The 14,932-nt window shown below is 39.0% G+C and overlaps 1 protein-coding gene across 2 annotated transcripts in view; it reads left to right on the top strand.

The window, feature by feature from the left end:
* Ralgapa2 (Ral GTPase activating protein catalytic subunit alpha 2) overlaps positions 1-14,932 on the top strand; it is a 275,792-nt gene that overhangs the window by 119,636 nt on the left and 141,224 nt on the right. For both annotated transcript variants that reach the window (XM_059261570.1, XM_059261569.1), the window contains exons 21-23: positions 2,827-3,020; positions 3,810-3,908; positions 4,133-4,288. In XM_059261570.1, coding sequence (XP_059117553.1) covers positions 2,827-3,020; positions 3,810-3,908; positions 4,133-4,288 — 449 coding nt within the window. The remainder of the gene's footprint in view (positions 1-2,826; positions 3,021-3,809; positions 3,909-4,132; positions 4,289-14,932) is intronic.

The following is a 14,932-nucleotide window of genomic DNA, read 5'->3' as shown; positions in this document are numbered from 1 at the left end:
GTGAGAAAACAGCGTAAGCCAGGTGTGGTAGTATGTCTCTGTAATCCCAGGAATGAGGAGGCTAGAGAGTCCAAGCCAGCTTGAGGTACAAAGCAAACCCAAGGTCCACCTGGGCTGTACAGTGAGATGTTGTCTCAACAAAACAAACCAACCACCAAAAACCAAAATCTGGGGCTTTCGGATGGTTCAGCAGGTGAAACTGACTTCTTGTTCAATATCCAGGACTCATATCATAGGGAGAACTGACTCCTACAAGTTGTCTTCTCACCTTCACATGTGAACCATGGCATCGTATCCCCATGTGCATGCACAGTTATGCACACAAATGTGCAAAATAAGTAATTTGTAAATGCAAAGTAAGTAATTTGTAAAGCCTTAATCCACAATCCAAAGTACCAGTGTTGAGAACATGATGGAACTCTGAAGACATGCCTACATGGACTAAGTTTCCACTGAGCGCCGAGCAGGTGGAGCTGCCAGGAAAGTGTCATTGTGAGCAGATGTATTAGAGAAATGAATGTAGAATTGAAGAAATAGAGACAAAAAAAATAGGTATTTAAAGATGTGAATATGTGAATGGTGTCTTAATCTGGTGCATTGTTCTGAGACTGAGGAAAGGATGCTGGGAGAGAAAAGAGAAGCATCTGGTGGGCCCTTGAGTATTTGAAGGTCCACAAGACAGAGAACTGGTAAAAGAGGGAAACAAGGTGCATGCTATACCTGGGGGTCAGATAATGAAGCATATCAGGAAGGAGGCCCAATTGCACACATCAAATCCGCTGGGGACTGAAAATGAAATGCTCCATTTAAGCACCATGGAGACCGCTGAGGATGCAATGGGATGGAGTGGGCTGGAGCACAGTGGGGGGCTGAGGTTTTGATACAGAAGGAGAGTGAGGTTTGGGCCATCTCTAGAGTGGGTGTTTACAAACCAGAATGAAAACTCTAGGCTGCTAAAGGTTTAGAGAATACCCCTTTCCACAGGAAACTAAAGGGCAGAACTGTAAGAAAAGGATATGCAGATGAAGTATTCCCTGTGCAAAGACTGAGAAGTTAGAATATCATGTGATGTCTTTGTAGCTAGCTACTGATTACTCTATAGAGTGTGTAGGAGAAATAGTCTTGCTATCAGGCAACACTCTTCAGTGCCTTAAATGTATTTCTGGTTATTTTTTTTTCTTCTCTAGAAAAAGAAAGAAAAAAGAGAAATCAGTGGGCTGGCAAGATAGCTAGCTCAGTGGGTAAATATGTGAGTTTGATCATCCTGCATACAAATATATAAACAAATAAAAATCATCAAAACAATTTAAGGGTCTAGCAAGGAACAGCACTAAACAGGAACAGGCCCTTGCTACCAAGCCTAAAGACCTGAGTTAGATTCCCAGGACCCATGTGGTAGGAGTAAACTGACTCCTGCAAGCTGGTCACCCTGAGACTTTCCTGGTTGCTTGTTATCATGGTGCATGTACAGACCCACACCCTTTACATCCAGATTTTAGGAAGCATGAGAAGTGGTCAGTTTGGTCTTCTTTAGTCATTAGCCACCCCAAAGCAACAGGCTCCCAAAGAACACATTTCTGTATCTTCAGTGATGCCTGTACATCATTGAATTCATTAGACATTTGTTTCAGAGTGTGAAACTTTATACCTCATAATTACCTGTGTGTTGGAAGATGTGCTTGTGCTTTGGGCTGCTAGCACTATCCCTGTGTCCCAGGGCCTTTGCCCACACGACAGCACAACCTACTTACTCACTCTGTCCAGGCAGGAATCACATGCCACTGCGTGCTTAATATATTTAACTCATTAAAGAAGTGCAAATGAAAATGTCAGCAAGATACCACCCTTTACCTGGTAGACTGGACACAAAGCTTGAAACTCATAATCAAGTCCTAGTAAGGATATGGACAAGTGGCACTTTTATATTCCACTCAGGGTGATGTTAACTGGACTGGTTCATGGAAATGCCACTTCAGTAAATGGTCTCAGTCTCTTTTCTTCACTTGGACATGTATTGAACATGCACTTATGTTACAACCCAGGATCTCACTCCAGTTTTTTACCAAAGAGAAATGTCGATCTATGTCTATCCAAACACCTGCATGTGAATGTTCCTGGCAGTTTTATTCCTAGTTACCCAAAATAGGAACCAATCTAAATGTCTTTCACCATATGAAGAGGTGATCTATGGTATATCTCAAAATGGAATGTTAATCAACAATCAGAAGGAGCAGACTCCCAATGTACATACTCTTATGGATGTATCTCAAGTGTGTTTGTTAAGTAAAAGAAGCTGGGCAGAAAGGCTGATTACTAGAATTCAGTTTATAAGAGGTACTGGAAGAGGCAGACCTGTGGGGACAGAGCACAAAGGAATGGGACTAACTGTGAAAGGGGTACTCTTTAGACTGGTGGAACCGAGCCCTGCCTGGTTTGGGGGCATGAATGGTGACTGTTACATGACTCTGCATTTCTTAGACCTGAAGGGGATGAAACTTTCTTGTATGCAAATTCCATCCTCAATAAACAATCAAAATCAACACTTGAAATCTTCCTCATCATCTTGCTTGCTTCATAAAATCCTTAACAGGATCACCGCAGATATACATCATTTCTTGTTGGGCTTTCAGTGTGAAAAATCAAATGTCTGACCTTTCTTGACTGATTGTCTTTTTCCATTCTATCAAATTCTCAACCATTTTTCAATCTTAATTACTTTACTGAGAATTCCTAAAGTTTAAGCACAGGTAATTTGCAATAAGGCTAAAAAACTATGATGATGAAATGAAGCTCATGTTGACACAATTACTCTTACTTTCTCCACAGATAGCAGAGAGTGCCTTGCAGACGATTGTAGTATAATTGCTGGAGGGAACCTCACTGGTTGGCACCCAGACTCTGCCGCTGTGTTATGGCGCAGAGTCTTGGGAATCCTTGGGGATGTGAATAATATCCAGTCACCGAAGATCCATGCCAGAGTTTTTGGCTATCTCTATGAACTGTGGTACAAACTGGCCAAGGTGTGTTATTCTGTTACCTTTTATACTAATCCAGAAAAATGAACATACGTCATATAACATACAAACTATTGACCATCTTCTGAAATGCAGACTATGCATTTAGATGAAGTGCATTTGATTGCCCAAGAGTAAGTCATAATATCTGTAGTTTTAATACTTTATTCAATGCCTAAGAGTTATTTCATTTAGTACCAAAGTGTATTAATAGAAGATATTAAGAATAGGATATTATGTGGTTTCATTATTCATTTTAGCAAAGTGATACATTTTGATTGTGCAAAGTTGGGAGAATATAGAAAAGCATGAAGGTATTTATATCCACATTTTATATAATAACTAATATTAATATCTAAAATATATCTATTTCCATGGATAAAGACATTTTACTAAATAAACTCTTAGAGTATATAGTTTTCATCCTGTCTTTTGTTTTGATACTAAATATATATTTTCCATCATTAAATATTTTTCCAAAACATGACTTACATTCATATAGCTTAATTTTTGAAATCATTTCTTACCATTTGGCATTCAGAACCTCCCTAGGTATTCAAATGTTAGGAAAAGCAATACCATTCTTTTGTGTTTAAAGCTACAACTACATGCAATAAGCCAGACACAATCCAAAAGGAAAAGAAATCTTATAATAAAAGAAAAACCTGTAAATACTATAGATTTCTCATTTCACATGTAAAAAATGGAAGCGGTTTCTTGGCAATGCAAGACAATATTTCTATGTAGTTGTAATCAGTAGAATGTTCTCTTGCCTAAAATTCTCTTTTGAATTAGATACGAGATAATCTAGCAATAAGCCTGGATAACCAGTCGTCTCCATCTCCTCCGCTCTTGATCCCACCACTCAGAATGTTTGCATCATGGCTATTCAAGGCAAGTGTTTATTCTTTTATTGCAATTTCCTCTTCCCTTCTGAAATTGAGTTTAAAAACTGTAATTGTCCAAGACTGCATGTTTTGAAGACAGGCTGGGTCTTACTACAGCCAGCACATCCCACATCTCCAAACAACTCTTCAGGAAAACTGAGAAGTAAATGAAATGTTGAAATGCTCTGCATCTGGACTTGATTTAATCTAGAAACATCATCTCCTTGGCAGGCTACAACTCTGCCAAATGAATATAAGGAAGGCAAACTGCAAGCCTACAAACTGATCTGCGCCATGATGACCAGACGCCAGGATGTTCTGCCAAACTCAGATTTCCTGGTGCATTTCTACCTTGTGATGCACCTGGGATTAACCAGCGAGGACCAGGTACCCTGTGACTCCTTTATCATGGTGTACCATGACGAGAAACAGCTTGCTACACTTTATATGTATCAGGGCTTGGGGAAATAGACCAGAAATGCTTAAATCCTCAGTGGCTTCTACTTGTCACACATACGGTTTGATAAGGGTTTATCATATTGTTGCTTCTTCCCCTCACTGACTCTGCATGCACCAACTAAATCTGAATTTTATGCTGCGACCCATATGATCCACTCTCTGCCTTTGTTATCAGCTTCAAACTGCCATCTCAGCTATTTTTCCTCTGTGGTTCTGGCCAATTTAAAAGTATTTGGAGCTGGGCATTGGTGGCGCACGCCTTTAATCCCAGCACTCGGGAGGCAGAGCCAGGCGGATCTCTGTGAGTTTGAGGCCAGCCTGGGCTACCAAGTGAGTTCCAGGAGAGGCGCAAAGCTACACAGAGAAACCCTGTCTCGAAAAACCAAAAAAAAAAAAAAAAAAAAAGTATTTGGAGATATATGTTTTAGTAGTTAGGTTCTAGTTGTGAGGCACAGTCTCCTATGAATTAAGGATCTTGGCATTTCTTGATGTGGGGTTACTTTTATTTCTTCAAAAGAAATAGAAGTTTTTGTTTGGTAGGAACAAAAAGACCCGAGGCCTTCACAAAGCTCCAATCCCCTCTTTGTAGATCCTGGATTTAGGATTATAGGATGTGGCCAGTACCTGGTCTGCCTCCCTTGGGAAGTCCCCTAGCACTTGTGAGGGATAGGAAGAGGGATGCAGATAGGCATATGGACTTTTGGAAACTGTTCTTTTTATATTTACATACTTCTTTTGTGTGTAGGGTGTGGGAGTGTGGGCACATGAGTGGTACACTCAAGTGTGGAGGTCAGAGGACAACTTGCAGCAGTCAGTTCTCCTTCTGCTCTGTGGGTCCTGGGCATTAAACTCAGGTCACCAGATTTAGCGGCAAGCTTGACATTTACTTTTGCATTTTTCTTTCAAATGTGCTTGAGTCTTTCCAGTGCTTGGGAAGTCGTCACCGTATTCTCTGGTTCTCTGGTACAGACTTTGAGCTGTATTCATTGAGCTTTGTTCTGATCCATCAGCATACTGTCCCAATGAGTTGTTCTTGTCATGGTTCCTCTGACCAGCATTAAAAGACATTGATAATAGCAGCTGAGCTTGGACCCATGGCTTCATTTATTTTTTTTTTCAATAGATGTTTAACTAGGTACATTAAGTACAGCCACTTGCATTCTCTGCCTGACTATTTCCAGCTGCCCCTGCAGATGGGGAAGCACCTTTTACAGAATGATGCAGTGCAGGGCATATGGGAGATTGAGGGGTGTAAACAGCAAAGACAGTCAGCTTCAAAGATTGTAGTGAGCTCCCTCAGTGTAGGGAGGCTGACTTATGTCAAAGTCGTGTTCTGATAAGATTTTTCATGGAAAAAAATATGATTTGGAAATAATGATCAACTGTAGGATTTCTTGATATAATAAAAACAAATCTGGAGTCAGTACAAAGCAAGTCAATTCTTAGCAAGTTTTTTAGAAAGTCCCATAAAGAAGTGTGAGTTTAAAATCATCTTTCTGTTTGAAGGTGTGTTGATGTAAAAATGAAACAATAAAATATGAAATAAGGATTATAATATTTAAGAACTCTAAGTAGTATGAGTATTTTTTATGAGCCATTTTAAAAATATTTTACATTCAAGAAAAATGTTGAAATTATATACTTAAAATTATCTTCACATTTTAACATACATTATATTTTCAGTTAAATGAAGACAGTGATCTTTTGTAGATTTGTTATAAAACAGTGCAAATCTTAAAAGACAGTCCAATGCCAGCAGCAATACCATCATTGCAGACTTTAGAACAGAATGGGGATATCATACATCTCTATTCTATAATCAACCTATTGTGTAGGCCAGTAGGAGCCTGGATTTTTATGTGGCTTTAATAGAATTAACTATTTTCCTTTAACTTTAATAATTATTAGTATATATTTCAGAAGCCCTGACTGTCTGCCAAACAGAATTACCCTAAGTGGACTTCATTTCTTCTCCAGAAGAAACTTACAGAGTCCTTCTAATGAAAGAAACCTTTCTCGTTTCAGTAAGAAATGTCTCTGGGTAATTAGTTTAACTTTTGGCCCACATGTCTAAATAGATCATGGTGGTTGTTTTAGAACTTATATGTACTTTTTGAAACACATGCTATATTCATTATAAAAAAGAAAAGAAAACACTTGCCACAGAGAATACAGTTAAATTCAATTTTTTAATTGTTAAGCCAAGCACCTGTGGCTGGTACCATGTCAAGGCTTTTTCCATTGTATGAGAGTCGCAAAGAAATACATTTCCATGTTAAGGATTTGCTTATGAAGAAGGAAAAGTCTAAAAACTATCTTTTGTTTTAAAAATAAGTAATAGCAACTGTATATGTGTATTTTAATTTAACCTTTACTAGTTTTGTTTTACAAATAAAACACAAGATGTGTTTTCTTCTTTGGCCTCTGGGTGTCACCCTTGTCTGCTCAACCTAGCCATGAGGGTTAAAACTGCCAGAAGAGCCAGAACCCTGTGAGTGATAGTGTGTACAAGGTAGTGTTTTACAAAATGCTCTCCTGAGTCTGAGAGTGTCAGGATTATGTCCATAGTGCTCAATAAGATGCAGAGATAAACAAGCACTAAGAATTAAGTATCTTTTCAAATATAATGACACTTGATGTAATTAAGACATTCAAGTGTAAAAATTATTCAAAAATATCTATCTCATAAATTGCCCTCTGTTCTCGTGTACAATCATGTAAAAGCATGGCTTTACCTAATATGATACCAAGTTTGTTATGTAAGTCAAACATCCAGAATGCCAAATGTCGTGCTTCTAAAAGAAGCACGTAATAGAATTGTAATAGTGCTGGCTTTCTTACTACCTTATTTAATATCTGGCACAATGACCTTATCAAATGCCTTTCTTTCCCAGTACAAATGTAGTGTGGGTTTTAGTTTGTCTGCATGATTGAAAAAAATCCATAAAACGGTGGTTTGTTGTTTTTTCGGTTTTGTTGTTGTTGTTGTTGTTGTTGTTTTGTTTTGTTTTTTCTTCTCTGTGATAGCGTTTTTTCCCCCCTATTTATTTTTAAGACAAGGTCTCACTATGTAGCCTTGGCTGTCCTGGAATTTACTATGTAGATCATGCTGGTCTCAAACTCATAGAAAATTGCCTACCTCCCAGATGCTGGGATTAAAGGCATGTACCACCACGCCTGGCCCTGGATTTTTTAAAACAGTATTAATCTTGTTACCAGTTCAAAAATAATTAGGAGCATAAGAACCTTCACAATAGTGACCAATAATGAACTCTGTGTGACTTGCAGGATTACTCAGCCTTTGAAGGATCTTCCTTTTGGCCTCCTTTGCTCAGCTGCATTGTGCCTGGTGTCTTGGGGTGGGGGGTGGAGGTAGAGTTGGAGGATGCTTGTTTCTCCTAGATCCACAATGGCAGACTTTGTACCAGGAACAGTGTGATGTGCCACTGATTCTTCTCTACAGTTCACTTGGATAAATATTACATCCTAATTTATGAGTTATGAAGGTTCAAAACATCTTGAGAATTTTTCCAAATGCTACATATTCAAAAGGTTGTTAGAATTCAAGGAAAGGCTTGACTTACCCATTGGGCATGTCTTTTCCATTGATTGACAACTAACATGTTGCTCAAACACTCCTTGACCTTATTCCTCCCTGGTTTTCTTTTGCTTGGCTGTAGTCCTTTCCACTTGATACTCATTAGAGTCCCCTCTGACCTGTAGCTACCTTCCTGAGTTGTTGTCTTCCTAGCTCTCTCTTAAGTTTTGGTTTCTCTTCTAAAGCTGTTCTTGGTTGTTCTTAGTTTGTCTTAATGTTTAAGCAGCTTTTTCACCTCAGTCTTCCCCAAAATATTTTGACATGAAAGGAGCTATGATTTGGATTTATTAAAAACATTTCCTATTAATTTCATGATTATTTAAAACATATGGAAAGATCAATACGTGTGAAATGGAAAAGGACAGTTGAGGAAAGGAATTTTATTTTCATGTTTGTAAGAACATATATCAAAGACTGGAAAGTTTTCTTTTCTTAAAATAAGTCAACTATTTTTTAACAATGACTTACAGATTTACCGTCTTAATGTAATTTAATTTGTCTGTTATACATCAAAGTTAAGTTCTCTTTTAAATGCAAAGCTTACAGTAATACAAAGTCATTGTTGCAAATTTGCATATAGAAATTTCGGGAAATGTGGACCTTTGTCATTGTTGTCTATAATATTATATTATCGTATTTTCTAAGGCAGCAAGAGAAAAAAGCATAAAGCTTTCCTCAGGTAAAGAAGGCTAGGTAGTTCTGCTCTAGAATAACCATTGACATTCAAATTTTAACTATATCAACATAATGTTACGAAATGGTAGAATATAATGTGAGGAAGTATAGCAGTAAAGAGCCTTCAGTGGAACTGAGTTCTAGTCTTGGCCTTCATTTCTTAGCCAAGTTCTTTGGTCTCATCATGCCCTGGTTCCATACGTGTAAGAAGAGCATAATTATAGAGAATTACTTCTCTTGGTAAGCATGAGCCCTTATGCGAATGAACACCAAGGACAATGAAGACAGTAGCACCAAGAACCTCATGTATTTCATTTTTCCAATAATTGAAAGTGCTGCATTTGTTATCTGCCTGCCATATTACTTTTTAATATAATGTTTTGACTGAAAAACATGCACTATGAAATTTTACAAGTGGAGAAATATCTACTCCTTGAGGGCCTGTGGTCATTGGCTCACTCTTTATACTTGCTTCTTACCTAACTCAATGAAGGATGATGAAAAACTGAACTCTGCATGGGCCAGACTCCTGTAACTGGGTTGGCGTAGCACCGGAAAGACATGAGGAGTAATGGGATGACATCTTGAAGGAGCTCTCCTGTCTGTGGAGGCTCTGCCTAGTCACTAGCATCACTGAAGGCAACTGGATCTCAGCCAGTGCCAGCCTTTTCAGGGTGTAGCTGGGTGTGTCTGCTTGCCCCCCTTTCCTTGACTGTTGAGATTCATACTTGGTTCTTTGGCATTTCTGGAAATTCTGTAAGGGAGCTGACAGTGCTATCAGTTCTTCTCCTCAAACCTCCTGAAAAGTGGATCCTGTTGTCTGCAAGTAATATCCTGGCATAAGCAGTGACTGACTGTTCCATGGTGCTGCTGAGCCCTGGAAATGCAGGATCAACAACAGTTCAGCTTAGCTCCTAAATACACCTGTAGCACTAACTTACCCAACTTAGGTTTGTTTGTTTGTTTTCTAACTTTAGTCACTTATTTTGTAGCCAATATGTCACTTGTTTTAAGAACATTTTAACTTGTTCTTTAAGTGTACTTTTTAACTATACCATTATATATATAAAACATTTTACGTACTATATATAGAGGATTATTCTATCATAGAAATCAAAATAAGTTTATGATTTTTCTTAACGGATGTTCCAACCTCCTCTCATGAGGTATATGATGGAATAATATAATAATAAACAGTCGTTTGTAAAAAGATCCCCAGGGGCTCCTCAGTGAGCATAAGACACACCAGTGAGCTATGAAAGCAAGGTGCAGGGGTGATACTTGTAAATTGGCCATACCTAACTCTTCTAATAACCCCAGACAGCCTGCATCATGCAGTGATATGTAATAATTGCATCACCTTTTCTCAAACAAAGAATTGCTCTTTGCTAGAAATTTAGTGTTGTAACTGGAACCTTGTATGCTAGATATGTATAAGTTCCTCAGCTTAGTTAAAGCTAAACTGATAGGAGTATTTAGTTATCAAAAAAGAATTATCATGCCAAACTGGGGGAAGGCAGAGGCTTATTGGTCTTGTTTGTCTCATATCAAGGGAAATAATTTTAATATATCTCTGAAGTGCTCATTTTGTATAGCAAGTTATTTTTATAAAAAATTTAACTCACAGAATTTTCATTCAGTGCTGGCACGATAGAGTAGCCACTTTGGCATTTGATGTTTATGTGATAACTCGTATATAATCTTGATGTGATCAGTACAAGAGCTATGGAAGGCTCACTTTATAGAAGCTTCATTTAAAAAGAATTTTTAAAGCCATACTTTTGTACTGTGAGGGAATAAGGACTAATCTGAATCTATTCTTGTTGTAACAGTGGCTCTTGTATCTTTATGTGTCAGGATATAACTTCAAAATGGCTTTAATACATAGTCTTTATAGATGGCAAGCCTTCTGTTGAGAACAATGAAACCTGAGAACAAGATTCAGCTTTGCCACTCACTGGTCATAGGGCCCCCCACCTGACCACAAGTGTTCAGGGATCAGTTACCCTAAAGGACCTTAGATTCTTACACTTGAGCATCCTTGAGATTTCTGGTTTACTTTTAAATATTTATTGTTAGGGTCATACCATTATTTCCTAAATATGTCACAAATTTCAAGAACATTTTTGCATTGACTATTTTCCTCACCATTGATAAAGTATTGGGTTTTGAGGTATGTTATACATAAGTGATTATCTGTAATATTCATTAACAAATAAATGATAATTGGACATCAAATGCCCTTGTAACTAAATTAGTTTGCAAATGACTCATAAGGAAGTTGGACTGATTTACAGACTAAGATGCAGGATGTTAGAACATCTTAAGGCAATGTTCAAGGACCAATGATGAGAGCAGTTTGACTCAGTGCCAAGTATGCATGGATGAAACTAACCTGTGAACATGACTAAGCAGGCAGGACAGCACTGTAAAGGGCCCCAGACTGTCTGGAGCATCAGAAGAATCAGGTATAGATAGATAATATAGGCATTACCCTGTACCTTGCTTCACAGCTCACTGCTCAATCTTCTACTCGCTCAATAGTTTTCATTCCACAGATAATGGAGAACTTTTGATGGTTTTGGAGCACAAAACTCAGCATGACCAAAACAAAACAAAACAAAAAAACAACAACAACACTTTAAGGAACTTACATCACAGTGATTATATGGGGTGAATTATAATCATGTGAGAATGACGACAGCAAAAACATAAAGGGAATTAAAATAACCCAGGAGCAAGTTAATGAGGGTTAGTGATGACTGAGACACAAATGGGTTATGTGTGCATATATGTTTATATATGTTTTATGTGTTTTGTTTAGATATGTTTTGTATATGTGAAATACTGGGGGCAGGTAAAATACTGTATTGAACAGAAAGTATTCTGACAAGGTAGAGTGTCCTGGCAATGTTCTGTTGCTTCCCGAAGCCAAGGTCAGTTTAGAAAGTCACGATGAGTTGAGAAAAAGAAGGAAGGCCGGTGCAATAGGATGGAGTGATTTATAGATCAACTGTAAGGACAGGGAATATGGTTCAGTGGCAAAATTTGGACCACTCATGCCTCAACCTTCCCTAACCTTGGATGCCATAGCATCAGGCACATATGTATCCCCAAAGAATCCTTTCCTATTAGAAATAGAAATATATGGGAAAGATTTTCAGGACATTTTCTCTACCTAAGAAAACACATTCTCCCCTCCCACCCCCCCACCAACCTTGGTTTTTGAGACAGGGTTTCTCCTTTTAGCCCTGGCATCCTGGAACTCACTCTGTAGACCAGGCTGGCCTCAAACTCACAAAGATCCACCTACCTCTGCTTCCTGAGTGCTGGGATTAAAGGTGTAAGCCACCACTGCCTGGCTGGAAACCTATTTTCTAACCCTGTTGGATTCAAACAGTTGGTGTACAAATCATAAATTTACTCAGTTGTTGAAATGGAAAGTCTAAAGGTCTTTGTTGTTTGATGGTTTTTGTTAGCCAGTTTTGTTACTATGTATTTTCAAAAGCAATTTGACACTCAAAACATTTAACCTTTTAAAAAAATATGATTGCGTTCATTTAAATTCACTTGATTCAAATTAATATTTTACCCAACACAAGGGTTTACTTCATGAATATACAAAATTTAAGTTTTAACAAGGATTGATGGAAAAATAATAGTTGTAAGGCTAGGTGGTACGTGTTCCTCTGGCTGTATGTGTTGTACCCAATTCAGAATGACGAATGAGTACCACCAGGCAGTGTCCAGAACTTTCCAAGTATGTCTCAAGTTTCATGGAAAAGTACCAGCTATAGATTTGTCAAACTTTATCAAGGCAAATAAATTTTATTAGACTTCATTCAGCTATCAGTGGCCATGGAGACTTCAGATGGTGACTGCAGCAAAACAATTAAATAGAAAGGTTTTCTTTCCTTTTATAGCTATATAACCAATAATTATTTTGTTAATCTCCAGGCCCACTTGTACCTCAATAAGCAAAGTAGAAATATGTAGAAGGTGGCAGATGGCAGAGGTTTCAGGTCTGAGGTTTCACATGTGTGCAGTGAGCTTGTTTCACAGCTTTAAAATGTGTAAGATGATAGCTCAGGAGCCTGTGCTAGAGAGGAGCTAGTCTACCTGAGAGGCCAGAAACTAACAAAACCTTTGATTACCTGCTTGGCTTTAAGGGTGTAAAGCTTTTAAGTAAATGCAATCAATGAAGACTATGAAGCATGTATATTCCACCATAAATCTTTTATCTATTCAACATGACCTATACATACCAACATACTAAATAATACTACAAATAGGTCCTGTGTCCTTCTTCTCTGAAGCCTCTTTTTAGAAGTGTATTTTATTTACTGTAGCCTCTCCCATGGATCAGATCACTAGAGCCATCCTTAAGGGAGTCTTTGGAATTTGCATTGTCTTTTCCCATACAGAGTAAATGTAAATGTGATAGAAATGGAAAACATGGAGGCTTCCCTTTGTGCCAGCCCATTCCTCATCCACCAGTCATTGTGGGGGCTGAGTCGGTAACCAAAACAGCCTGACCTCACCGCCTAAGAGTCTGGGTCCAGTTACCAGTTTTGGAGCAGGCTTTAACTGTCTACTGTGAAGCACTAGTCAGCTTCTCACCCTACAACTGTGAGTCTGGAGATGGGGGTTGGGGACAGGCTGACCCCCAGGGGATATTTGGCAGTATCTAAAGACATTTTTGGTTGTCACAGCTGGGACAGGCAGAGGTTCACTGGCATCTCGTATGTAGAAGCATAATACACAGGACCTCTGAAGAATCTATGACCCGGAATTGGAACAGTGCTGGAGAGGAGGATCCTTGGCCTAGAAGATAACACTGGGATGAGAGAGGAGCCAGGCAACACAGTGGCAAAACTTAGCAGTCACAAAACAAACGTAAGACCAGCCTCTTTGACGCAACCAAGACATTAGCATATGAACATTTACCAGAGGGATTGAGAGAGGCAAATGTCTGCGATTGGTTCTACTGAAGTTGCCAGTGTTTGTTTCTCAAGAATTTTACTAGTGGAACTTAACTAAATTCTTCATTTATTTTGTTTTTTTAAGTCAACGTAAGAACTGAAACATGGTCTGATTAATTCAGGTGAACATGCAGATACCTTGAGGTAGATTTTTGCCTAGAAACACAATCTGATAAATTTATGGCTTGAAGCTTCCAAGTTCAAGGTGCTAAGTAAGAACTGGAAGCCATTTGCCTCCCCACCCAAGGCCTTGCCACTCCACCTAAGAGGAAGACTGCCTAAGAGGACAGCTTGCTAGGAGGAATGCTGGCACAGAGCTATAGACAGTTGCTTTTTTAAGTAGCTAAGGCAGTGCTGTATGAAAGATTAGGTCATCTTACTTTGTGAGCTGGGACTGGTAGGGAAATTCTGACTTGCCATGTGGATGGGGCATGTGTTTGTGTGTGTGTGTGTGTGTGTGTGTGTGTGTGTGTGTGTGTGTGTGTATGTGTGTGTATGTGTGTGAGTGTATGAGAGAGTGCGTGTGCGAGCATGTGCGCGCACGCACACACAGTATCCTGCTCTGTCCATCTAGACCGTATTCCCTTGAGACAGACACTCTGACTGAGCCTGGATCTTGCCACCTGTCCTGGCTCCAGTCAACCAATGCTGGCATTACAGGTTTGTGTGGCTACATCTGGCTTTTATGTAAGTGCTGGGGAGCTGAACTCAGGTCCTCATGATGGCAGGCAAGCACTCTTCCCTACTGAGCTATCTTCCCAGCTACTGGAGACATTTGCGTAATTTTCAATCCAAACATGACAAGTGAGTGTGAGTGTTTAAACCTCTCTAGTTCCATGGGACTGTCCAATGTTTTCTTGGGTTGCCTTGGGAAAGGGACTCTCCAGCCATGGCTTGTGCCCTGGCCTCATCCATAAGTGGCTATACCCTTGAGGTAGCAGTTATGTGGCTCTGTTTTGCTACTTAGTCTGTGAAATGGTTCCCACTGGTTCTCTCTGGGTCTTTCACAGAAGAAGACATCGCCCTTCAGTTGTCCCTGGTTCTCTCACTGCAGCCGGTTCTCCTGAGGCTCTGGATATAGTTCGTTTACCTACAGGATCATCTTTTCTCATTTAGAACTCCGCAGATTTTTAAGAGAATTCATGTTTTTCTCTAGGTAAAGAGGCATGACATAGGGATGACTTCTAGAAGTATTACAATATACTAAAGTTATATTAGAGAAGATAGGGTACGTAAGCTCCCATCTGCAGGGGAAAGATTGCTGGCTTTAAAAGATTTTCAGTCATGGCTCTGGCTTAGAATCTGTAAAGGATATGT

The sequence above is a fragment of the Peromyscus eremicus genome, chromosome 4 (genome assembly GCF_949786415.1).
Source record: "Peromyscus eremicus chromosome 4, PerEre_H2_v1, whole genome shotgun sequence".
Taxonomy (NCBI): domain Eukaryota; kingdom Metazoa; phylum Chordata; class Mammalia; order Rodentia; family Cricetidae; genus Peromyscus; species Peromyscus eremicus.
The sequence above is the reverse complement of the archived record's forward strand: the minus strand, read 5'-3'. Positions and strand labels throughout refer to the sequence as shown.